The sequence below is a fragment of the Arachis hypogaea genome, chromosome 19 (genome assembly GCF_003086295.3).
Source record: "Arachis hypogaea cultivar Tifrunner chromosome 19, arahy.Tifrunner.gnm2.J5K5, whole genome shotgun sequence".
NCBI classification, from domain to species: domain Eukaryota; kingdom Viridiplantae; phylum Streptophyta; class Magnoliopsida; order Fabales; family Fabaceae; genus Arachis; species Arachis hypogaea.
Window position 1 is genome coordinate 123,269,184 of NC_092054.1, and position 26,845 is coordinate 123,296,028.

The following is a 26,845-nucleotide window of genomic DNA, read 5'->3' on the forward strand; positions in this document are numbered from 1 at the left end:
ACAAGGTAAGTGAGATACTGAAAGAAATATTGAAAATTTAATAGAAGATTTCTTTTGCTTACCTCTAGTTCTTTTTTATGCCACCTATGCGTGGAAAAATACCAGGTTTGAGAGTGTTTGATCGGCAGAAGTGCAATGATCAAAAAAGTAGTTTGACCACCATGTTTAAAAATCAGGATTCGATAAGAAACAATGTTTGATATCAAGATGGTGTTATTGAGTCGGCATCCTCTGGTGATTCATTTCTAACATTTGGTCAAATTCTTGTATCTCTGACACCTCTTAGTGAACCTTTTGAGTTTCAGGGTCGAGAGACAAAGGAAAAAGGCAAGGGTTGAGCTAAACCAAATTGTCGAGCCACATACTGTAGCAAATAAATAACTAGTTGCCTTTTGAGAGCCCATGTCGATTCATGCAGTAAGCTAATAGGAAGGGTTTGAGGAGTTAAGAACCTAGTCCACATATCATCGACTGATTTTTTATTTTTTGGTTGAGAACTGGTAAAAGAATTTAAACATGAAACAGATTTGGGTTGAAATAAGAATGAGTTTGGAAAATATAAGATATTATTGTCCTCCTTAATATTGAATAAGGTTCTGACAAAGTGTCGAAGGGCACCAATGGGGGACATGGTTTTTGTTTCGTCCAGGAAGGTTGGAAAAGAAAAATGCCATCAATAGGAGTGTCGGGAATTTTCGATCCAGAGGTTATGAGTCGAGGCTCCAGAATATCTTTGAGCCACAAGTTTACGACCCAAAGGGGATCAAAAGGGTTGATTGAAGGATCCCTTCGACGGATTTCATCAACAATCAAAGAAAGAGTTTCAAAAAGTTGACTCAGGATTAAGGCCGGAAGATCAATGAATTTTTTGTGATGGAGCATAATGGTCAGAGACAAATAATTGTTCTTTTGAATTTGAACCGACTTAGAGCAGAAGATGAAAGAATTAAGCCAAAGTAGGAGAAAGGCCACATGTTCGCTATCAGTAACAGGGTCTTTGTCAGAACCCATGTTGTTTTCAATAAAGCTCGCTATGAAATTTACGTCAAAATTGATATCAAAATCATCTTTAGGACGGTCAGTTGACCATGACACAAATTCACCATCGACTGGTAAACCGGTCAGGGCCAAAATGTCCATTAGGGTCGGGTCCATCATTTCATAAGGGAAATGAAAGCTATTAGTGGCTGGGCACTAGAAGTACATACTGGCCCCTAACAAAGAAGCAATGTAAGAAAGATCAAAAGTAGCTAATTATAATGCATGAATAATGTTTAAAGATTCCCAAATTGGCTTGTATACAAGTGCTAGTCGAGACATTGATAAACCATTTATGATTTATATTGTGTTTAATTGAGTGGTTTTATCAAGTCTTTACCCACTTATTCATATAATTAGCATGAGATTACAATTCCTTCCTAATATTATTTTATGATTGAAAACTTGCTTCCTAAAGATCTTTAATTAGTATATTTTAATTCTCCTTTATACCATTCAATGCCGTGATCTGTGTGCTAAGTGTTTCAGGCTTCATAGGGCAGGAATGGCTTGGAAAATGGAGAGGAAGCTTGCAAAAATGAAAGGAACACAAGAAACTAAGGAGATGACCAGTGAACAGCGACGCGAGCGCGTGCCTCATGCGAACGCACGGAATGGAGAAAATCGCAGCGACACGAACGCGTGCCTAACGCGTACGTGTGGATTGGAGTCTGTACGAATGACGCGAACGCGTGGACGACGCGAACGTGTGACAAGGAAAATCGCTGAATGACGTGAACGCGTGGACGACGCATACGCGTGACCTGCGCGATTTGCAGAAATAACAGAATACGCTGGGAGCAATTTCGGGCCGCGTTTTAACCTAATTTTTGGTCCAGAAACACAGAATAAAGCTAGGAAACATGCAGAAACTCATCACGCATCCACACACATTCAGATACATTGATGTTAGGATTACTTTCAGTTTTAGATCTGAATCTAAATTAGCTTTACATTCATAGTTTATGCTTTTGCTTGGATTTTGGATGTTGAAGAGTCATTACCTCCATTGAAGACACTACTTTAGTTTGTTTCCTTATTCCTTTACTCTTTTCAGTTGCTCATTAACCCTATTCAGATAATTATGTTGCATTTTGAATTTATTAATATATAGAGTTACTTTTATTTTTAATTAATTTTAATTCTCTATTTTATTTTAATTAATTTATTATGTCTACTTATATTTTTATGAGCGTTATATTCATGTCAATGGAGTAGAAATCCCACTTGACATGGGGGTTGATTAAGAGGAAACACTTGAGTTGGAATGCTCAAGTACTTAGTTAAATTGGACGTTGTTGGCTAATTCTGTACCTACTAACACTAGACCTTCCCAAGGGAGAGGACTAGGATTTGCGGGTAAGAATTAGCTCAATCACTTGACTTTCCTTTATTTAGTAAGGGTTAACTAAGCGAAAATAACAACCTATTTACACTACACCTGAGAAGATTCCAACAAGGACAGAACTTCCAATTAATCATTCCCCCAGTCAAGGCTTTTTAATATTAATAATAATTCTTAGTTTTTATTGCTTTAATTTATAAATATTTTTACCCAACTCAACTTTTCTGGAAAACTCCTGATTAATAAATTAGCACTCTTTCCTGCAACTCGTTGGGAGACGACCTGAGATTCATACTCCTAATATTTTTATTTCTAATTTTTGTGACAACCCTTTTTAAATTGGTGAGGCGGATCTTAGCTGGTTAAGAGCTATATGTGCAACGCTATTCTCTTATTTAAAAATCTCTTAATTGGTCTAACTTCTGCCACGCATCAGACATCCAGGTTGAAAAAAGAGAACTCTTTAGGGGGAGCAGTTATGAACACTCGACCACCAAAATATGAAGCCTTAATGTTTTTACAAAAAATCAATGGTAGATGTTCTAGTGGTGATGGAAAGAAGGAAGAAATAGAATCAATCTATTCTTGGGTAGCCAAAAGACCCAAAAAGGAATACAACTCCCCATTAACCGAGAATGACAAAAATACATGGTGATGCCAGAGAGTAGAAGTTTCGGCATTTGGATTTGGGACTCTCAAAACTCCATCGTCATCATGAAACTGCATTATTGTTTCAGCCACTAGTGGAGGAAAAGGCAAGGCTTTGCCTTCTTTTCCGCGAGAATGAGACGTGGTAGCCATGGATGTTAAAGAAAATATGGCGATGATGGTTGACGAAAAAGATTAATGAAAGAGTTGGAAAACTATGGAAAACACATTGCCTAGGGAGAGAAAGGATTAGGGTTTCTTCAAGAAGCAAAGTTTTGGAATTTGAAATGATTTAATTCGAGGAGTAATGTTTTGTTTCATACGGTAATTCAGGCCTAAGGCGTTATGCATTTTTACAAAAGTGCGCGATTTTAAAAGAAGCGTAACAGTTTTTTAAAATTTTAAAGAATTTGAAAAGATTACATGTGCCTAGTACGAGGAATATTAAAACTTGTATCGTTTGAACAAAGTCACACGTTTTAAGGGGCAATTTGTTAGTATAAAAAATAGACTTTTTCGACTATTGAAGCAGCATTTCGACTACAGAAACGAAATTGGGCAAGTAGGAATCGATGGAAGGTACAAAAATGTCGAAATCAAAGGGTAATTGGTGACCTCCTTCGAAATATCAAAAGCTTAATTCAACCTTCAAGTTAAAGAAGGTAACATGCGAGGGAATTTGAGGAACAAATGGGTGTCAAAACTTGGGGATAAAGGTTTTTCGTGGTCAAAGCAAGGCCGTGGCAGAGAAAAAGGAGAAAATGTGATCGTGGACTACATGCTCCAAGATCAGTCAATTTCATAGTCTATAAATAATAGAGATTCAAAAGAAGTTTAGAATTTCGTTCAAGAACATTAGATCATCACTTAAACTCATCAAATTCTGAATCTCTGCAATACAACGAAAAACATAGAGTGCAAGTGCATGTGAGTGTTACAAATCAAATTTTTGCTTTTTTTTTTTTTTGCTTATTTCATTTTACAGTTTGTGTTATTATTTTGTTTCAATTATTACTCTACATTTTTATCATCTTTTATATTTTTTCTTTTGATGTTTATTTTAAGTTTATCATTAGCAATTTTTATACAAATTATTTTGACACTAATTAAATAATTTCTGAGTCGAGTTTACCTTTTTTTAGAAGAATTAGTTATTCAATACTTAAAATTTTGTTACAAATTTGTTTCGACAACATCTCTTGAAGTCAACTAAAAAAAGAATAAAACAGTAACATTATTAATTAATTTGCTAATTAGTAGCTTTATAATACTACCAACGTACACGTAGAAAGATATATGTCTTCCATTCGGCTTAATGTTTAGCATATCTATTTAGAAATGTTTATTAGTAATAAATTATTACTGTAATAATAAGTAATTAAAAATCACATAAAGGTAGTAATGTGAACTTGACACAAATTACAATTAGGTCAATAATTATTAGAGCAGACAAAATGTCAAAAGAAAACACTGGCCCAATAGGTAGAAATACGATAGTCAATAATGCTGGCCCCATAACTCATCATCAAAATTCCTCACCCACAAAGGACATCATCGATGTCCAAAATAAAAAAAATATATATATAAAAACAAAAAAAATAAAACAAAAATGATATCCATTGATTGAACAAGACATCAATGAAACTTCGTCCTAGATACTTTAAGTGGGGCAAATTATAATCAAACAGATCGAGAAGAGAACATACACGTGGGTGAGAAGTTACTATTTAGATTAGCGTGGAACTACTTGCAAATCTATATCGTGTCATGTGATTCGGATTTGTTTTTCTTTTATTTTATATTTTGGGAATAAAAGCATTGGAAAAAAAATTAATTAACACATTTTAATATTTTATTCTTATTTTTAGAGTTTATTTGGTGTTATTAAGTTATTAAAAAAATTAATATATTTAGCAAATTTATAATAAAAAATAAAAATGCTAAAAAAACATTTTTTTAAAAATTATTATTTAAATCTTTTTAAAATTTTTTTTACTTTAAAAAATTATTTATTACATAATAAATAAATAAATATTTTTATATTATTGTATCTAAATATAATTAACAAATAATTTTTTTTATATGAGATATCTATTATTTTTATTTTTTAAATAATTTTTAAAAAAATAATTCAAAAAATAATATTTTAAAAAAAAAATAATAATAATAATAATAATGTTTTAATTAGGAGATATGAAATAAAGGCATGCATGTCATGATGTGAACAACCATCATTTAATCATCCATGAAGCACGGATCCAGATCACCTGTTATAAATTCATGTCTCCTACTATGCACCGCCATTTAGTTTCGCCCCAATGTAAATTATGATATAGTTCCGATCTGTCCCCTTAAGAAATAAAACGATTAGATAGTCATGATGTAATCAATACTGTATGAGTAAATATCGATTGGGCATTGTGGATTACATAGTGATTGAATGAGTAACGGATCCAGAAATTTTAAACAGTGGAGATAAATATATAGCATATAAAAATAATAAAAAAATCTTATAAATATATTAAAATATATAAAAAATAAATAATATAAAATTATTAAATATTAAATAATTTTTATTTATTCATTATCAATATTAATATATTGATAAATAATAATATAATTATTAATTTATCTTTTTATAAACTAAATATAATAATAATAATAAATAAAACTAATCAAAAATATAAATAAATTATCTTTTAACCAATAATAAAAGAAAACATATTTTTTTATGAATTATATATGATAAATAGTATTTTAGAAAAAAAATTATGCATCAAATTTTTCATATTCTTATTATATGTTTTATAGATTATTTAATAATTATTTAATTATTTAATAAAAAAAGACTAAATTTCAAATAATAATAATAGAGTTAGTCATTTAGACAGATAAAAGTACAAAATGTATTAATATTTTAATTGATTTTTACTTTAATTGATGTTTGAGAACTAATTATCAAAATAAATATTTAATACAAAATTTTTCAATTTAGTAAATATTAAAGTGAAGTAGAAAAAAAAATCAAAGATATAACCGTCAACTAAATAAATTTATTAATTAAATAATGCTACAATAATAATATTTTGTTTTTTATTAAATTAATTTAATATATATTTTTATTTTATATTTTTAGATACAAATTAGAGTTTAATTTTAATGTATTGATAGTATAAAATATTTTACATAATTATCCAATTATGTTTATTTTAAATATAATTAATATAAAAAATAGTTATTTTTTATGATATGATATTACGTAATTAGATACATATGTAAAATTATTTTATACTAATAGTGTATCAAAATTTAATTCTAAAATTTTAAAAATATATACAAAATAAATATTTTGACACAAAAATTAATATGTATTTTTTTAATGTGGGGACAAATATAATTTTTCAATTGGGGCATATATATATTTATACATATATTTTCTTATATTTTTTCAAAATGCTAATGGGGACACTTGCCCCCACAACTCATTACATGTATCCGTCTTTGGATTGAATTAAGATTAGAGTAAATTAGATATTTAGACCTGCACAATCCGTGAAAATTAATATTATAAAATTTTTATTTATAATTTTTTAAATAATTAAAAATAATAAATATATTTTTATTTTATTATTAATTATAAAATAATTTATATAACTCTTGAAATAAAAAATTTTGTCATAATAAATTTTATGATAATAAAAATTGAATTAGTAATCTATATTTTATATATATTTAAATATTTGCTTTAGTAAATATTTGAATTTATAAATTATAACTTTTTTTTGTATGGTCACATAATGAAAAAGGTCGTCATATGTAATTTTTTTTTTATATTTGATTATTTTATACGTATAGTATTAAACAAATTTATAAAGCAAATATAAATATTGACCTGTTTGCTAAATAATACTCTATATTATTGTTACGGCCTGACCCAAACTCACGCGGGTTAACCCGACCCGAGTTCCTGCCGGCCCAATAGTACGCCCTTCATCCGACCCGGACACGCGTCCCGTACGGCTTGCACGCGGCCGTGGGACAGCGTCTTCGAGGGTATGGGCCTGACCACTGAAAGGGCCCACTACTGACATGTATATAAGGGGGAGACTGGCTCTCCCCCCAAGGTACGTCACATTCTTACACTATTCCCCCTCCACTTGCGCACATTCTGACAAGGGCGTCGGAGTGTCTTTGCAGGTGGTCCCCCTCCTCTACACACGAAGTGCTCGGGACCTCGTATACCCGGGACTAGGAAAGCACGACCAGACGAGCCTCTCCACCCTTCCCAGCATTGACCTCAGGGTCCCAACCCGAACCGTTCGGTACCCGACCAACCGAACATTGGCACCGTCTGTGGGGAAGAACTCGTTCATGGATTTCGTGCTGGTCCAGACTGGGGCAGGTTCTGAGGTAGCGCCTCCCGTGCTCGGGGGAGGCGCCGTCGCGACGGAATCTCGACAACAGCAACAGTCGCCCCCGAGGGATGCGACACAGACTCACGAGAGACGCCCCTTCGGAAGGACGGGTGATAACCACGCCAGGATAATGCAAGAACTACGCCACAGAATGTAGGACTTAGAGCGCAGGCTAGCAGAAAGAGAGTGCGACCAACGCTCCCCAGAGCGGAGCCCCACCCGTTCCCGTTCAAGGAGCCGCTCGAGGCGCACGCCGAGCCCCCAATACGAGTCGGAGAGCACCGGGGGGCGAGTACGCCCCAGAAGAAGAAGTCGCGACCCCATTATCTACGCCCGACACGAAAGGCGACGCGCATCGAACAGGGGCGACGAGGAAGCTCACCACGAGAACAATGAGTCGAGAAGAACCGCCCGAGGACCCGTCATAATAGGAGCGACTCCTTTCCACCGTTCCGTACTCGAGGTCCGACTACCGAAACACTTCGACAAGCCGACAGACATGAAGTATGACGGAACGCAAGACCCTCTAGAACACTTGACGGCCTTTGAGGCCAGGATGAACCTAGAAGGAGTGGGCGACGAGGTCAGGTGTCGTGCTTTCCCGGTCACCTTAGCGGGCCCGGCAATACGGTGGTTCAACAACCTCCCGCAAGGCTCGGTGACCCAATTCTCCGACATCAGCCACGCCTTCTTGGCTCAGTTCACGACTAGGATTGTCAAAGCCAAACACCCGATAAATTTGCTAGGGGTGACACAGAGACCCGGAGAGCCGACCAGGAAGTACCTGGACCGTTTTAATGACGAGTGCTTGGAAATTGACGGTCTGACGGACTCGGTGGCAAGTTTGTGCTTAACGAACGGGCTCTCGAATGAGGACTTCAGGAAACACCTCACCACAAAACCCGTCTGGACAATGCAAGAGATCCAGTGCGTGGCCAAAGAATACATCAACGACGAGGAAGTCAGCCGGGTTGTGGCTGCCAATAAACGGCAGCCCGCCTACAACCAAGCCCGGCACTTCGAAGCCAGAGAAAGACCAAAGGAACACGCCAGGGACGGCGGCCCGAGTAAACCACCCAAACCGTTCCCCCGAGTTGGAAAGTTCACCAACTACACCCCCCTCACGGCGTCGATCACAGAAGTTTACCAACAGATAGCAGAAAAGGGAATACTGGCGAAGCCCCGACCACTGAAGGACAGGACGGGAGGAAACAAGAACCTCTACTGCGAATATCACAAGGGTTACGGGCACAAGACCTAAGACTGCTTTGACCTAAAGGATGCCCTCGAGCAAGCTATCAGGGACGGCAAACTCGCCGATTTCGCCCACCTCATAAGGGAACCGAGGAGACGCAACCGAGACCACGACACCGAAGATAGATCCCGACCAACGAGGCGACGACAAGAACCAGAAGGTGACGACCACGGCCTCACGGTGGTAAACGTGGTAACGGCCAGAAATACCGCCCCGAAGTCGAAATCGGCACAGAAAAAAGACGCCAAGGTCCTAGCGATCTCCACCTCACCCGTTAGAAGCCCTAAGAGTCTCCCAATTCTCTCTTTCGGCCCGGAAGACCAATGGTTCGACGAGGCGCCGGAAAGTCCGCCCATGGTCGTCACGGCTAGGGTCGGAACTGGCCTCGTCAAACGAATCCTGGTAGACACGGGGGCAGATTCAAATATCATGTTCCGAAATGTTTTCGATGCCTTGGGATTGAGAGATTCCGACCTGACGACCCACCAGCACGGTGTGGTAGGGTTAGGTGATCACTTCATCAAGCCGGACGGAATTATCACGCTCCCGACCTCTGTGGGTCAAGGACAAAGATGGAGAACAGTCATGGCAGACTTTGTGATATTACGAGATTCGACGGCTTATAACATCATCCTGGGGAGAAAGACCATTAACGACTTGGGGGCAGCCATCAGTACGAGACTACTTGTGATGAAATTCATCACCGATGACGGATCCGTGGGATCCCTCAGAGGCGACTTGGAAACGGCGGTCGCTTGCGACCACGCCAGCCTTTCTCTCAGGAAAAAATCCAAGGAAGCATCAGGGGTCTTCCTGGCGGACCTGGACGCCAGGGTAGACGACAAACCCAGACCAGAGCCAGAAGGAGACTTGGAAAAGTTCAGAGTCGGCAAGGAGGACGACAAATTCACATTCATAAACAGAAACCTCCCCCACGAGATAAAGGGGCCCTTGATGGAAATGATCAGGGCCAATGCCGATCTCTTTGCCTGGACACCTGCCGACATGCCCGGAATAGACCCCCAGCTCATGTCGCATCACCTGGCCGTAAAGGCAGGAGCCAAACCAGTGGCCCAGAGAAGGAGAAAAATGTCGCAGGAAAGGGCAGATGAGGTGGCCAAGCAAACAGCCAGCCTCTTAGAAGCGGGGTTCATCCGGGAACTGGACTACTCGACCTGGTTGTCGAATGTAGTTCTGGTTAAAAAACACAACGGGAGATGGAGAATGTGCGTGGACTACTCTGACCTCAACAAGGCTTGTCCCAAGGACTGCTACCCCCTACCTAATATTGATGCGCTTGTCGACGCAGCGGCAGGGTACAGATACCTGAGCTTCATGGATGCCTACTCAGGGTACAATCAGATACCGATGCACCGACCCGACGAGGAAAAAACGGCGTTCATAACGCCAGGGGGCATCTATTGTTATAAGGTAATGCCGTTCGGTCTAAAAAATGCCGGAGCCACATACCAAAGGTTGATGAACAAGATATTCAGCGAACTCATGGGCAAAACAGTAGAAGTCTATGTGGATGACATACTCGCAAAGACCGCACGACCGGACGATCTCTTGGACGACCTTAACGGCGTTTTCTCGTCCCTACGACAACACGGCATAAGGCTTAACCCGCTTAAATGCGCGTTCGCCATGGAGGCCGGAAAGTTCCTTGGCTTCATGATCACTCAGAGAGGAGTGGAAGCCAATCCCGAAAAATGCCAAGCGGTCCTTCAAATGAAGAGTCCGGGTTGCCTCAAAGACGTCCAGAGACTTGCCGGGAGATTGACAGCTTTGTCCCGCTTCCTCGGCGCATCGGCAGCAAGGGCCCTACCTTTCTTCAATTTAATGAGAAAGGGAATGACGTTCGAATGGACCTCAGCGTGCGAAGAGGCATTCAACCACTTCAAGGAAATCTTGGCGGCACCGCCAGTCCTCGGGAAACCCAAAGCCGGAGAACCGCTCTACCTCTACCTATCAGTAACTGAGGAAGCGCTTGCCGCGGTCCTCGTTACAGAAGAAGCAAGGACACAACAGCCCGTCTACTTCGTGAGCAGGGCACTCCAGGGGCCAGAGCTGAGGTATAGCAAACTAGAAAGACTGGCGCTGGCGCTCCTAGTGTCCTCCCGAAGGTTAAGACAATACTTCCAGAGTCACCGCATAATCGTGAGGACAGATCAGGCGATTCGACAAATACTGCAAAAACCTGATTTGGCTGGTAGGATGATGACCTGGGCAATCGAGCTCTCACAATATGACCTACAGTATGAGCCTCGACACGCAATCAAGGCCCAGGCAATGGCAGACTTCTTGGTGGAGGTAACGGGCGACCCTCCCGAGGAAACGGGCACACGGTGGAGGCTTCATGTGGACGGAGCCTCCAACCAAACGTCCGGAGGAGCAGGCGTCATCTTGGAAAGTCCAACAGGGGTCGTCTATGAGCAATCGACCAAATTCGAGTTCCCAGTGTCGAACAACCAAGCAGAATATGAAGCTCTCCTAGGCGGACTAATGCTGGCTCGGGAAGTCGGGGCGACGAGGGTCGAAGTATGCAGCGACTCCCAAGTCGTCACCTCGCAGATAAACGGAAGCTACCAAGCCCGGGACCCCCTCCTCCAAAAATACTTGGAAAAGGTGAAGCAAATGACAAGCCAGTTCCAGGAGGTCATCGTCCAGCACGTCCCAAGAGAAAGGAACACACGAGCAGACCTCCTGTCGAAGCTTGCGAGCACAAAGCCAGGATCGGGTAACCGGTCGCTCATCCAAGGCATGGTGAAGGAACCAACGGTCGCCCTCCACTTGACGGAGTCGAGCCCCTCATGGCTGGACCCCATCACCAACTTCTTGGAACTCGGCAAGTTGCCCGAAGATGAGAAAGCAGCCAAAGCTTTAAGAAGGGAGGCGGCCAGATATGCGATCATACAGGGACAACTATTCAAAAAGGGACTTAGCCAGCCCCTATTGAAGTGTTTGCACCCCGACCAAACGGACTACGTGCTTAGAGAAGTCCATGAGGGGTGTTGCGGACACCACATCGGGGGCAAAGCCCTAGCAAGGAAGCTCATCCGAGCAGGATACTACTGGCCGACAATGATGAAGGACTCAAAGGAGTTCGTCAGAAAATGCACGAAGTGTCAACAAAACGCCAACTTCCACAAGGCACCGGCCTCCGAGCTAAGCTCGCTGACGACTACACGACCCTTTGCACAATGGGGGGTCGACCTCCTGGGACCTTTCCCGGTCGGCCCAGGACAAGTCAAATACCTCATTGTAGCCATTGACTACTATACTAAATGGGTGGAGGCTGAACCGCTAGCCACGATATCGTCCTCCAACTGCCGGAAGTTCATGTGGAGGCAGGTGATAACCCGTTTCGGTATCCCGGAGGTCGTTATCTCGGACAATGGGACCCAGTTCACCGATAAGAAGTTCATGGAATTCCTCTCTGGCCTGGGGATAAAGCAAAAGTTCTCCTCAATAGAACACCCCCAAACAAACGGGCAGGTAGAGGCTGCAAACAAAGTCGTCCTTCTTGGTCTAAAGAAGCGCCTAGACAGTAAGAAGGGAAGCTGGGCTGACGAACTCCCCTCCGTCTTATGGTCCTACCGGACAACCGAGCAAAGCGCCACGGGGGAAACTCCCTTCCGCCTAACATACGGGGTCGATGCGGTGATACCAGTCGAAATCGGCGAACCAAGCCCCCGACTACTACTCGCGGGCATGAGCGAAGCAGTCGAGAAAGACCTGATTGAGGAAACAAGGGAGATGGCTCACCTAACAGAAACGGCGCTGAAACAAAGAATAGCCCTGCGTTACAACGCAAAAATCCTCAAACGAGACTTCGAAGAAAGGGACCTCGTCCTGCGACGCAACGACATCGGCGTCCCGACCCCAGGGGAAGGAAAACTGGCGACAAATTGGGAAGGTCCCTACAGGGTAAGGGAGGTACTCGGCAAGGGCGCTTACAAACTCGAAAAACTCGACGGCAAGGAAATACCCAGAACATGGAACGCAGGTAACCTAAAGAGGTTCTACTCCTGACCCACCGACTCACCGACCCTATCCAGATATTAATTCATCTTGTTTACTTACTTTGTCAAATACTTGTCCAACTAACGAGTAATCTCCACTTGTTCAAATTTTTTACTTGGTAAAACTTTCTTACTTCATATCTATTTCGCATGTCCAAAACCTAAAACGGCACCCCGGGATTGATCACCCCGGGAGCCAGACGGCCCACAGGCCTCAACCAATTCGACGACCACGCGACCAAATCGGTCCGAACTGCTGCCAAATGTGAAAACGGCAAGACGGGCACAAGAAATAAGCCCGCCCAGAATAAACGGTAACACGATAACGGCAACACGACGAAACAACGAAACAAGCAAAAATCACAGCAATCAAACGGCGATAACTTATAAAGCGTCAAAATATAAAACGGACAAGTAAATTGTTCAAGGCAAACAAAACGATAAAATATCATAAGTTACAAGACTTCACTTCCTCGGCATATCGATAATTTTTCCATCCTGGATAGTCTTGAAAACGCCAATTGACGACGTCTCGAAATCGGGAGCAGCAATCCTCAGCTGAGCCTTCAGGGCATCTTCGGTCATCAAGATAGCATTCTTCCCTTGCTCCTTGGCCACCTTAAGCTTCTTCTTAAGCTCAGCGGCCTCTGCTTTAGCGGCCTTCGCCTCCGAGACGGCCTGCTCCCGCTCCTTTTCCAAGGCCACAACCCGACCCTGAGCGGCGTTCAGTTGACCCTCCAATGTCATCTCTCGCTCAAGAAGCCGGGCCACGGTCTCATCGGACGCCTTCAACCTCTCCGCAACAAACGACGACTTCTCCTCAGCAGCACTAAGCTTTCCCCCCATCTCAGACAGCTGACCCTGGAGGAGTTCAACTTGAGCCTTGAAGTCATTGTTCGCTTTAACAGAGGACTCAAGCTTCCTCCGAAGCGCCTCCATACCGGATAACTCGAATTCGGCCTTCCGAGCTATCACGGCCCCACGAAGCAAGGTGCGATACATCCACCTCGCCTGCCCGGACAGTTCGGTTTCATGAAAATGCTCTTCTGTCCCGGGTATCAGTTGGGAGTCAATGAATTTGGTAGCATCGAAGTTCCTCTCCATTATGGTGAGGGCCCCTTCTGGGCTGGAAGACATCTTTCGCTTCTTAGGAGTGTGGATAAGCTCCACGTCACTATCCGGATGAGGGGTGAGAGTCGCGTGCCCGTCAGCGGGCCCTTCCTCATGGGTAGGGGAAGCCTGACCCCCTACGCCCTGCTTTCCCGACGTTTCGGTATCCCGGGTAGGGGAAGCCTAGCCCTCCTTCTCCCCTGAAGGACCCTCCGACTTGCCGACGTCCTTCTCTTCGGCATTCTTATCATCACTTGCCTCAAAAAAGGTCTTCATCAGATTCTCAAGACCGGTCACAGTGGCAGACATTTCCACTGCGACAAGCAACAAGAACGTTAGTCGTCAGATCGGAAATAAGAAGAACAACGACAAAGAAACATAGGCAAACAAGAAAACAACTCACGAATATAGCTCCTGGCGGCCTCCCGTTCACCCATAAGAAGATGGGGGTTCACGGGATTCTTTTCAAAGATAGCAAGAAGAACGTTCGCTATCTGCTTATCTACAGCCGACAACCTTTTGTACGACACTTTGACAAAAGGATTCGACCCCGCGCCAAAGCTCCAGTAAGTCTGGATAAGGCGCTCCCCCTCTAACGACAACCAGAAGGGGTGACGGCCCTTGACGGGACGAACCTTGAAATACTTATCCTTAAAACCATGGTAGGAGTCCTCAAAAAGGCTAAAAATCTTCCTACCCTGGGCAGCACGGAAAGAAAGAAACCCTTTTCTCGCCTTCCCCTGTTTGGAAGGGTTGGTAAGGTTGAAATAAAAGAGAAAAACGTCCACCGACGCCGGCAGCTCCAAGTACTCACAGACCATCTCGAAACAGCGGATCGAAGCCCAGCTGTTCGGATGAAGCTGAGACGGGGGGACGGATATCCGGTTCAGCAGCGCCATTTGAAACTCGGAGAACGGTATCCGAACGCCAACTTGCGTGAACATGGACTTATAAAACCAGATCCAATCGGGGACGCGGGGGAAATGAAAATTGAGCTCATAAATACGCTCATGAGGAGCAGGGACAATGGCCTCGTAGTTGGCCTCTTCGTCAGTACCCCCACACAAGTAGCCAGCTTGCCGGAACTCCATCAATTCCTCCAAACCCATCTGGTTGGGTGAACTCCTTATATCGTCAGTCACCCAAGCATACGGGTCGTAAGCCGCAGCAAATCCGGAAGACCGGGAGACAACGCGAGGCATACCTACAGCGGGGTACCACTCCGTTAGTCTATGAGGTCGGGAGCCCGAAAAAACTCAGAAACTACACCTTTTCAACTCAATCATGACCAGATACGGCTAAAAACTACGCCTACCTCACAAACCACCCAAAAAAGCCTATCCTGGAATGGTACCCCTTCCCTAACCCACCTACCCCAGCACTGAAAAACCTCTCAACAAAAATAAACCAGCCATGCAACAAACGCAAACAGCAATCACACAACAACAGAACATAACACAGATACCAGAAGAAAGAAACCAGAAGATTACCTGGAACGATGAAGGAAATCTGGACTGAAAGTTGAAGCAAGAGGGAGTTCGCACAGGAAGCTTTGGATGTTAGGGAGAGAAGGAGTTGGAAATAATAAGAGTGGGAGGTGGATAGGGAGAAAACTGTTTAAAAACCACCCCCAAAAGCGCGAAAGGAAGCAAGGGCAAAATGGTCTTTGCGCACGGGTTTTTTCAAATCATTATGAGCATTAAATACCCAGCGCGGAGAACGAAACGGCAAACAGATGCCACAGCAGATCAAGAGACACGCGCGCAGGAGACGCGTCCCTCCCACGATCAGCCGACCCGGCGACAACGTACGAGCGTAGAGATTACGCGCCACCCATGGCCTTCACGACCATCGCTGACGCGTCGGGGGCACTGTTACGGCCTGGCCCAAACTCACGCGGGTTAACCCGACCCGAGTTCCTGCCGGCCCAATAGTACGCCCTTCATCCGACCCGGACACGCGTCCCGTACGGCTTGCACGCGGCCGTGGGACAGCGTCTTCGAGGGTATGGGCCTGACCACTGAAAGGGCCCACTACTGACATGTATATAAGGGGGAGACTGGCTCTCCCCCCAAGGTACGTCACATTCTTACACTATTCCCCCTCCACTTGCGCACATTCTGACAAGGGCGTCGGAGTGTCTTTGCAGGTGGTCCCCCTCCTCTACACACGAAGTGCTCGGGACCTCGTATACCCGGGACTAGGAAAGCACGACCAGACGAGCCTCTCCACCCTTCCCAGCATTGACCTCAGGGTCCCAACCCGAACCGTTCGGTACCCGACCAACCGAACAATTATAATTTTGATCTTGTATCAAAATTAAAAATGGTTGAAGGAATTTTTAGCAATTCGTGTGAGAGATTATGAGATGGATAAAATAATACTGTAATAGTAATAAGAGTATTATTGTTGATTATATATATAAGTAGACTATAACTATAACAATATGCAATTTGAATATTTATAACTGAGAATTATTATTATTATTATTATTATTATTATTATTATTATTATTATTATTATTATTATTATTATTATTAATTGTATTTAATTATTAATTTATAATTAAAATATGATTCATAATAAATTCAATTAATTAAGGATATTGATTAATGAAATATTTTTAAAAAAAATTATAATGTCACGTATTTAAAATTAGTGATATAGTCTAATGGTAAGAGAGTTTTTTTTAGTGATATTGTCACTTATTTAAAATCGCTGACATTGCATAATAAAAAATAATTATATATATAAGTTCATCTTATAATAATTTAATATTAATTTTTATATAATAAAAATAGATGAATTAAAAAGTGATCTAATAAAAAAGATTATAGTCTCACAAATACTATAATCACTTGTTTTTATCTAGATTGATTATTCCAAATTATATTAAAAATAAAAAATCTTTTATTGTAAATAATGATGTAACTAAGGATAATGTTTAAAATGGTCTCTACTAAAAAATTACACAAAAATTAGTTTGATCTCTAAAGAATTTAATACTTCAATTTCGTCTACTAAAATTAATTACCAACGCCAGTTAAGTTAGTCATGTCATTAATTTTTAATCAACATGTCAGTGATAATTATTTATATGTATGTAAAGTAAAATCTGTAGTATAATTCATTTTTGATGTATCTATCATATAACTCAAGGTTTTTTTTCTTAAAATAAAATAAAAAAATTTATTATTTTATTAAAAAAGATTTTTAGACTTTAATTTCTTAAATATGATTTTTTTTTTTTTTGTATTTGGGCAAGTTCGCCGCACCTGACGAACTCTATAAAAAACTAAGTTTGCCGTACCCCGCCGAACTCTATAAAAAACTAGCAGTTTGCCATATTCCGGTGAACTCCATATTAATTATAGAGTTCGACGTACCCTCTCCCGAACTTCTATAGATATACTAACAGTATATAAGTATATTATATACACGGACAATAAACAGCTTCTTCAAGGATTTTTTTTTTTAATTATAAATTAAGAAAACAAGCCATATTTAACAATGGCAACAATTATCATCGTCTCCAAAAATACACAGATGTATCGAAATGAGCCATATGAATTTTTTAATTATAAATTAACAAAAATAACTATTTCCCAAAAATAAAATACGACTTATTTCTATATACTCTTGTATAAATACATAAGAGTACACAGAAATAAGTCATATTTTATTTTTGAAAAATAATTATTTTTTTAATTTATAATTAAAAAATTCTTGTTAAATATGACTTATTCCGGTGTACCGTGTATTTTTGAAGACGATAATAATGGCGGCCATTGTTAAATATGGCTTGTTTTCTTAATTTATAATTAAAAAATAAAATCCTTGAAGAAGTCATGCTTATTGTTTCTGTATTTTTTTGTACTCTTCTATACTGTTTGTAGATCTATATACTCTTTTGAAGACGATGACATGAATTAAAAATGTGTATTTTAAAAATTTTAAAGGGGAGTTCAGGGGAGAATACAGCGAACTCTATAATTTAATTCGTTGGAGTACGAAAAATTTGCTAGTTTTTATAGAGTTCGTCGGAGTCCGATAAACTTACTCAAATAAAAAAAATCGTATTTAAAAAATTAAAGTCCAAAAATCTTATTTAAAAAAATAATAAATTTTTTTATTTTATTTTAGGAAAAAACCTATAACTCAACGGTCATATATTGGTATATAAAGCCAACAAAAGGATCAATTTAACTCACATTAGTATTTTTCAAAGATTAAATTAAAGTGTTGAGTCTCTTCATGACAAAATTAATTTATAATCTTTCCAAAACAAATTTAGACATCCACCCTCACAATGTACATATTAAATATGTGTTTTAATATAAAATCATACAACAAATTTGTCCTTTTTTTTTTTTGAAAAAAAAAACAATTCTTAACTTCCTTTCTGCTGCATAAAATATTAGCTAATAATAAAAATAGTTCTTAAAAAATCATGTATGTATCAATTTAGTTCTTAAAAGATCAAATACTTTAAATTAAATTGATCTTTAAAAAATATAATTATGAATAAAATTAGTCATTCTATCAGTTTGATAATGACATGTGATATAATTATTTTAAGACATATTATTGTCTAATTTGCATAATTATTAATTTAATTTATTATTATATCTTTCAAGAATTAATTTAAAAGCGTTTAATTTTTTAAAACTAAATTAATGAATACATAATGTTTTGCAGATCATGTTAAGTTGCTAACTATTAACAATATAAAATAGAGTGAACTATCAATTTAGTTTTTGACCATTCTAACTATTAAAACCAAACGAAAGATATTGACATGTCACGATACGCAACTGAGTTGTCATGTCTATTTGGTGAGGTGATCATTATGTATCAACGCAGACAATTAAACATAGATAGAAATCTAATTGTCTCTAAATTGAAATTGGTTAGAGGTTTATTTGTCCTATTCGTTAGACAAAATAACATCGTTTTGACGTCAAATTAGTCAGGAAACCTAATTATTTATTCTAAACGAAATTGATACAATAATTTTTTTCAAATTTTTTTATTTATTATATTAATATATTTTTCAACAAATTCTTAAATGTATAATATAATAAATATAAACTAATTAATAAATTATTCAAATTTAAAATATTATTTATCAAAAACTAAATAAATATTTTTCAATATAAATTTTAAATATATAAATAATAAAAATCGAAATACATTTAATATCAATAATAATAACCTTGTGATATATTATTAGTATGACGTAGTTTTCATAATAAAATAGAAACTAATAAACACGTTATTTAACACATAAGACATATTGTAATGATAATAGTTATCGTAATAATAATTTATAATTATTAAATAATTATAATATTCTTACTAACCATTGATATACATATTTTTTTTGAGTAATAACAAATTTAATTTTTTATTTTTTTAAATTAAATTAATAATTATATTTGATATATTTATATTAAAATATATTATCAGTTAACTACTAATATTAAATAAAATAATTCTATATATATTATGAAAACTATTTATAAATGTAAAGTATTAATAATATTATTAATCTATTAATAATATATATTGTCATAAGTTAAGGTTAGAAATCGATAAAAATTTACCAATATAAAAAATAATGCACGCAGTTTAATTAAAATTTTGCTCACATTAAAATTCAATTGCTTGCATATATAGTGTAATTAATAATTAAGTAGTGGACACACATATATATGCTTTATTTCGTTTAGTATTAATAGCTAATGATAGTGTATTCAATGTAAAGAGATATCAAATGTAATTATTAATTTAGTTTAAAGAGATGACAAATTAATTTTGTTATTATTAAAAAAAATTATGCATATTATTATTATTATTATTATTATTATTATTATTATTATTATTATTATTATTATTATTGTGAAATAATATATTTATTTTCATTAATTTTTATTTTATTACAAAAATTATCTAGATCATAATATTATAATATATTATAAAATTATTATTATTAATGTATTAATCGTATATTATTATTATTATTATTATTATTATTATTATTATTATTATTATTATTATTATTATTATTATTGTGAAATAATATATTTATTTTCATTAATTTTTATTTTATTACAAAATTTATCTAGATCATAATATTATAATATATTATAAAATTATTATTATTAATGTATTAATCGTATTTTAATTTTTATTATTTACATATTTAAAAATTATCTATTTAGTTTGATAATAAATTATTTTAAATTTAAATAATTTATTAATCAATTTATATTTATTCTATTATATATTTAATAATTTATTAAAAATATTAATATAATAAATAAAAAAATAATTTAAGATATTATCTCAATTTTTAGGAAAAATAAGTTCTATCCAATTTGATGTTAAAACAACGTCATTTTGTCTAAAGTATAGAAATTAAGACAAATAAATCTTTAACTAATTTAAATTTAGAAGTAATTAGTTAGGTATTTGTACATTTCTGATTGTCAATATTGAATAGTAATGACCAACAAAAATAACATGACAACTCAGCTATATAACATCATATCTCAATATTTTTTGTTTAAAGTTGATGGAAAAATACAAAAAAGAGACCATATTGTGTTATGAAAATAAGAGATGGAAATCAAAATGAACTATTTCTTTTTGTAAAAGTTATATTATCATTTGAAAAAATAGTCAGTAACGAGTTGGTAGTTTATTCTATAAAATATTATCTAATTACGTCTAAAACAGAATATCAATCCTACAACTAAACATTATTACCCTCAACGTAGACGACCTTTTGTTATAGCTATTCTTAGTTAACATACAAACAAATAAGAAGAAAGATTTGAAGAGAACACGTCCAATGGTTTGTCATGTGTTGTCTTAGTTTAGATGTCCTATATGATCCTTTCCACTTATAATTTAGGGTGGTTTCAAAAACACATTTCTTCCTTAGTTATCCTTCCTATATATGTGGTTGAGGCAAACTATGAGATATATTCGCCGGTGGCATGCCCATATGCTTATGTCATCATCAACAATTTATAATGTGCAATAAGTGTGAATACGATGGCAGTTTAGATTTGATGTCATGATATTTTCTACTTGCAGTTTCCTTAGATTATTATGATAGAGATATGTCTTACTGTAATGTATTATATATGTCTGAAAATTGAAACCGAAAAACAGGGAACTGGAAAGTAGAAAACAGGGAATGAAATTATTTTTGAGAGTTCATAATCACTCTTGTTAATACTTGATAATGCATGTTGAAAATGCATTTTGTTTTCATTTGATTGCTGCTGATGCCTGACGCCTATCTTGGATAATTAGTTTAATTATAATAATTGATGCTTGATAACATGAATGCTGTTTTGGATTTATTTTTTGCAGTTTCTTTAAGTTGAGATATATAAGCTTGATAATTGATATGATCAACTTGTTTTATTTTGCTGCTATGATCAATATGCTCTGGTTTGATTAAAAAAAAAAATTTCAAGTAGCTTAAGAAGCAGTTTAAGGACACATCAACCTTGTTATTCTATGAAGAGCAAAAAATCAAATTATTGATAACAAATAAGTTTTGATTATCATTCAGTTTTGTTCATAAATCAAGCCATTTAACATTCATAACAAATATGTTGAATAACATTGTTGCCTTAGGCTTGATAAAAAATGTTACAGGTATGAAGCTTCCCTTGATAAAACAGGCATGCATTAAGGGGGAGCCATGTGACAATTAGAAAGGGAGAGAAATTCAAATATTCAAAGGGAGTACTCTACACTCTAATCTTTAAATTTCTTTCCATTTCAATTTTAATAATATTTGTCATCAAGGGGGAGATTGATGAGTTTAGAAAACTCTAATTTAATTTGATGATGAACAAATATTATTAAAACAATTAATTACAAAATTATTAATTTGATCTTAATACATACTTGCTTAATTAATAAATTTGTGTGTGCAGATTTGTTATTGGGCCAAAATGAAAAGAAGAAATTCTAAGCCCAATAAAATCAAAATTCAGCCTTATGCAATTTTTGTCATATAAATGTTGGCTGAAATGTTTTATAGGCCAGTTTTACTTATTATTGATACAAGCACAAATTGCTTTGCTTGCTTGATCCGAAACAAATTGAAAAAGAAAGCAAAAATGCTTCCAACGGATCTCAACTTTTACCATGTGATGGACTCCAAATTTATTCAATTCTCATTAACTGCATGGGAACAATGAGAGAGAAAAAGACATTTGATTTGATTGTAGCACTCAATACTACACGCCTTTCAGCAAGAGAAGAATCATTTCATTTAATCACATTCTCTTTCTTAATTGAATGCTGTTCAAATTTCTCTCTTCTCTCTCTAATTGCTTTTCTTCTCTTTCGGTCATATCACCAAGCAACTATGAAAGCTATGCCAAGCCACCATAGAGAAGAAGAAGCACGCCTAAAGACCATCAAAATGATGGCAAGAAAAAAAAAACATAAAGTATGTTGTAGCTAAGATTCTCATTCACTTGTGGTAAGATTTAGTGATGAGATCTTGACTCCTCCATACTAAAAATGGAAGTGAAGATCTCGGCCAACAGAGAAGAAGAATCTTGGAGAAGATGACTTGTCTCTGATTCTGCTCTAGCATCACATGAGGTAGCTAGAGTGGCTACGTGATGAAAGAGGCAGAGATTGGAGCAGATGAAGCTATTATCATCATGAAGCATCAAGGGTCAGAAGTTCATCTTGGAGAGCAAGGCAAAGATGAAGGGCTCGGATTGATGAAGAGTGGTGACCAAGGAAGGACTAGAGGTAATTGCATGTTGGGTTTTGCATGTGTTATCTCTTCTCTCTCTGGCCGAACCGGTTCTGACTTGAAGAAGAAGAAGAAGATTGGCTTGGTTTGTTTGGTTTCAACCTTGGAGGCTTCTCCCTATAAGTATGGGTGAACAGTTAGGGTTGATTCAAGGAAAAGAAAAGAGTGAGCACAGAGTTTCTATAGCTCCCCAAGCTAACAGATTTCTTCTCCTTCAATGTTCTTTATTTTGTATTTTTCTGTTTAATTATGTCATGTCTTGAGTCTTATGGAAAAAAGGCAAACAGTGAGGTTTGTAATGAAAAAGCCATACAGCGGAAAAAGGCAGAGAGTGCAAAATTAAAAAAAAAAAAAGCCATAGATGTCCTCAGAGTTTCTTTGTACATCTGTGTTGTGTTTCATGATTCTGTGGGAATCCCCTTGTAAGTTGGGTTAGCACTTTATAGTTGAAAGCTTGGCAGTGACCAAGTCAAGTTCAGTTTGGGTTTAGATTCTGGACTTGTCCCAGATAGGAAGGGTAGTTCCTAGGGAGAATTAGTGTTTGTAATCAATGATGATTATAGTGAAATTCCATCATTGTTGTGATGGAGACTGGATGTAGGCTGCCTTGCACTTAGCAGTTGAACCAGGATATATCTTGGTGTACTTCTCTCTTTTTTCTACTCCATTTCTGTTTCTGCTGCCCAGGAGATAAAACTGAAAATATCTCGTGCTGACTGACGAGACAAAAAGAAAAATCTCATGGCTAGGGACGAGACAAAAGAAAAAGTCTCGTGGTTAGTTACGAGATAAAAAGACAAAAAGTTTCCAGAAGTGGTTTCAAAGGCCAGCAAGTATTGTCAAGCAAAAATGGGGCTAAGATTCAACCCCCTTCTCTTAGCCACTGATATCCATCGTATATGTTTTGTTAATTTCGTTAGATAAACAATAAAAATTATGAACAATATAAATAATAAATTACATCCCAAATTCATTATATATAAATAACCTAATAAATTTATATTTTAAATTTTAAAATTAATTTTTTTAATTTATTAACTACATTATTAAAAAAAAAGTTATTCTCCTATACTTTCTCCATTCTTTATATCATTGTTCTTGGACCCTAAATAATTTCCCGTGCAAGTTGATGATATACCGCGGGTTGGTTTTTTCCCGGTTGAGAGAAATATTATTGTAAAAGCAAAAGCAGAAGTTTATAAATAGTAGTAAAAGTTAAAAAACATATAACTTTTTAATATAGAAGTTGTTTTTAATTATTAGAATCTGAAGTAATTAACGAGTATGACAAATGATAAAATTGTGAAAGAATAAGAAAAGAAAAGAATGCGAACTTTTATTGATTATTGATTGATTGAATTGTACTGAAGTGTATTGTAAACTATGAGGGTAAAACTAAATATATATAGAGCATTGTCCTATGAAAGATAAAAGCAAATAAAGATAAGATAGAGATAAAGATAAAGATAACTATAAGATAAGATAAAGACTAAATTATAATTTAATTTGTGTATTCTGTTGGGCTGAATTTGTGGGCCACAAGACTTCTTTATTGTTGTCATGGGCTAATATAGAAGTGTAGTTTAATATGCCCCCGCAAGCTGGTGGATGGAAGATGTCAATAATCCACAGCTTGGATAAGTTCCAATGAAATTGTTGAGGAAGACGCCTCTCACGTAGTGACGCGGAGGAAGATGCGTGCGGCGGAGCTTGAGCTACCGACGGCAAAAATATAAAAGGAGATGCTGTACTTGAGCAGCGAATCTTCAAAAATGCGCGCAGCGGAGCTTGAGCTGCCGGCGGCAAAAATATAAAAGGAGATGCTGTACTTGAGCAGCAATCTTCAAAAAATGCGTGCGGCGGAGCTTGAGCTGCCGACGGCAAAAATATAAAAGGAGATGCTGTACTTTGTAACACCCTAACTACCAGAGCTCACACTTCCGGCTGCGCGACTCTGATAGCTCGGACATTACGACGACACTTATACTATTTAATACTAAAAATATGAGCCTGTTTAAAACTTTAAACCGCAATGCCGCTCCCAAAAATACTTTCGTTCGATAACGTACATCCATAAATACCATACAACTTACAAAAACTCATAAAGAGTACATCCACATATATACATACATATATATATAAGTAATATTACAAACATAATCCAATACAATTCCTATCCCTCTTACAGGTTATATCAAGATAAAGGCGAGGGTACAATAAACCATAACTAAAACAATACAGAGCATCACAACAACAATTAAATAAGCTCTTCGTAACTTCTGCGCCCATATCCTGAAAGGGGAAAAATGTAGGGGGGTGAGAACATCATCCTCGAAAGGGTTCTCAGTAGAGGGTTTTTGGGAATTACTGTAATATGATACGTGAAGATAAACCGTACCAGTGATTAATAACCATCTTATGCCTCTTTTCAAAAACAACCGTTTACAATAAAAGAGAAATCTGAAATCCTTTTTCTGAAAGAAGAAACTGTTCATTTAAACAATATTCAAAAGCATTTCAGAAGGTTTATCTATGCTGAACCAAATTAGCCTTTCACGCATTTCCAAACCATAACCACAATACCGAAACCAACCATCGGTCCATCTCAATTCAACCACGGCCCTAGGCCCAAACAATCCAACCAACAACCAACCACCACAATCCAACAGAGTCCCAGATGCAAACACAGGAAGGAAGTTCAAGCACAAACAAACAGTTAGCAATTAATCACATAGGCAAATCAAGTATAATATGCACACCCAACTAATGTCACACAAATGCATATGATGCATGCCTGTCCCTAGTGGCTGATGATATCATCTGTCGGTTATAAAGCCAACCCGACAAGTCCTGGTAGCTAACCATTGGACTGTTCCTCTGTCGTGCATCCCCAACTTGAGTTATACTCATCATAAACTTGATCATAATCATGATCCATATCCATCACCCTCACTGGTGAATATTTATCCATCACCATCACTGGTGAATATTTATGGGGGCGAGCTCATCCGGGCCTTTCACAGTGCCCGGCCACACTTACGACATAGGGTCAACAGAGTATCAAGTTTCGACCTGGAGCACGTGGTGGCTAGCCACTGCTACTACCCAGGGAAACTCGTATCTCAGATAGTGGAAGTGCAACATTCACATTTATCAATGATTCAGCATAAACATGCATTCAATCTCATCCATGGATCAACATCCATCTCAGCCATCCGGCTCACGGTTCAGTCCAGAACCAGCCAATATTCATATCATACACAGCCATTCCGGCTCACGGTTCAATCCAAAACCAACCAATATGTATAATCATACACAGCCATTCCGGCTCACAACAAAACAGCACTTCCACCATTCAACATCATTAAATTCATAAAGTCGGCATTTAAGCCATAAATCATTTCCTCAATTCATTTCACTTTGAAATCGAGTTTCAACTCTTTTCAGCCTTGGCCTTAAAGATCTCATTTCTCAAATCATTTTAGGCTCATAAGCCACTTTTACTCAAGGTAAACTCCCCTTTGAAAACAATGCCACTCTCGGCATCCTCTTTCCAAACTTCCATAACCATGGCAAGTTAAAGATTCTTTTTGGAAACACTCAAAATCATCCATTCAACAATGGGATTTTATAACAAAGTTTCTCGGCAGAGTCCCAAATCTTTAGGGGAGAATAACATATCTCATTTCGCCAAAATCATTTAAAATCATTAAAATATTGGCTTTCTGATTTGAGTAAGAAAATAGGATCTAAGCCAAACCGAGTCACGTAACCTTTACTTCTGTCAAAACCATTTCCTTTACTTAAACAAAACCGGCTTCAATTCCATAATTAAATCTGAAGCGTTTCAAACTGATAAGAGAATCATTTTTGTTGTGTTAAACTAGAGTTCAAAAGATACTTTGAATCTTATTTAAAACGTCAAAATAATGAGGCTCATCAATCGAAATCCAATTCCTTTTAAAATCACGAAAACTCTCCCAAGGGACAATCTTTGTGTTTAATAGAGAAAAACATAAACCCGTTTTACCTTTTAAAACAGCCTCAAAGCAAAATTCTCTTTCAAATGACTTGTACCCAAAGACATACTGTTCTTCTTGGAAAATAAGGATAAATCATGATTCTCTTTTCAATAATTCTTTCAAAGCATAACTTCATTGCTTTCTTAATTGTTCTAAGTAAAGGTAATAAAGAAGCCATAATTTCACA

General features: G+C 37.2%; 2 protein-coding genes across 2 annotated transcripts; both read left to right on the forward strand.

Annotated features, from left to right (window-relative positions):
- Positions 1 to 7,945: 7,945 nt before the first annotated feature.
- Positions 7,946 to 8,707, forward strand: LOC112778682 (uncharacterized). Its single transcript, XM_025822978.1, has one exon. It carries the CDS (start codon positions 7,946 to 7,948, stop codon positions 8,705 to 8,707), a length of 762 nt encoding a protein of 253 aa, XP_025678763.1.
- A 348-nt stretch (positions 8,708 to 9,055) lies between these two features.
- Positions 9,056 to 10,031, forward strand: LOC140182332 (uncharacterized). The gene is made up of 2 exons (XM_072228496.1): positions 9,056 to 9,898; positions 10,011 to 10,031. The coding sequence occupies exons 1-2, from the start codon at positions 9,056 to 9,058 to the stop codon at positions 10,029 to 10,031; spliced, it is 864 nt and encodes a 287-aa protein (XP_072084597.1).
- Positions 10,032 to 26,845: the final 16,814 nt, after the last annotated feature.

What these genes read in the sequence shown, in the direction of transcription:
- LOC140182332 (XM_072228496.1), top strand. Translation starts at nt 9,056, where the DNA reads ATGGTCGTCACGGCTAGGGTCGGAACTGGCCTCGTCAAACGAATCCTG. An exon ending in GGTTGTCGAATGTAGTTCTG is followed by an intron (nt 9,899 to 10,010) that starts GTTAAAAAACAC and finishes TTGTCGACGCAG; the next exon opens with CGGCAGGGTACAGATACCTG.
- LOC112778682 (XM_025822978.1), top strand. Translation starts at nt 7,946, where the DNA reads ATGAAGTATGACGGAACGCAAGACCCTCTAGAACACTTGACGGCCTTT.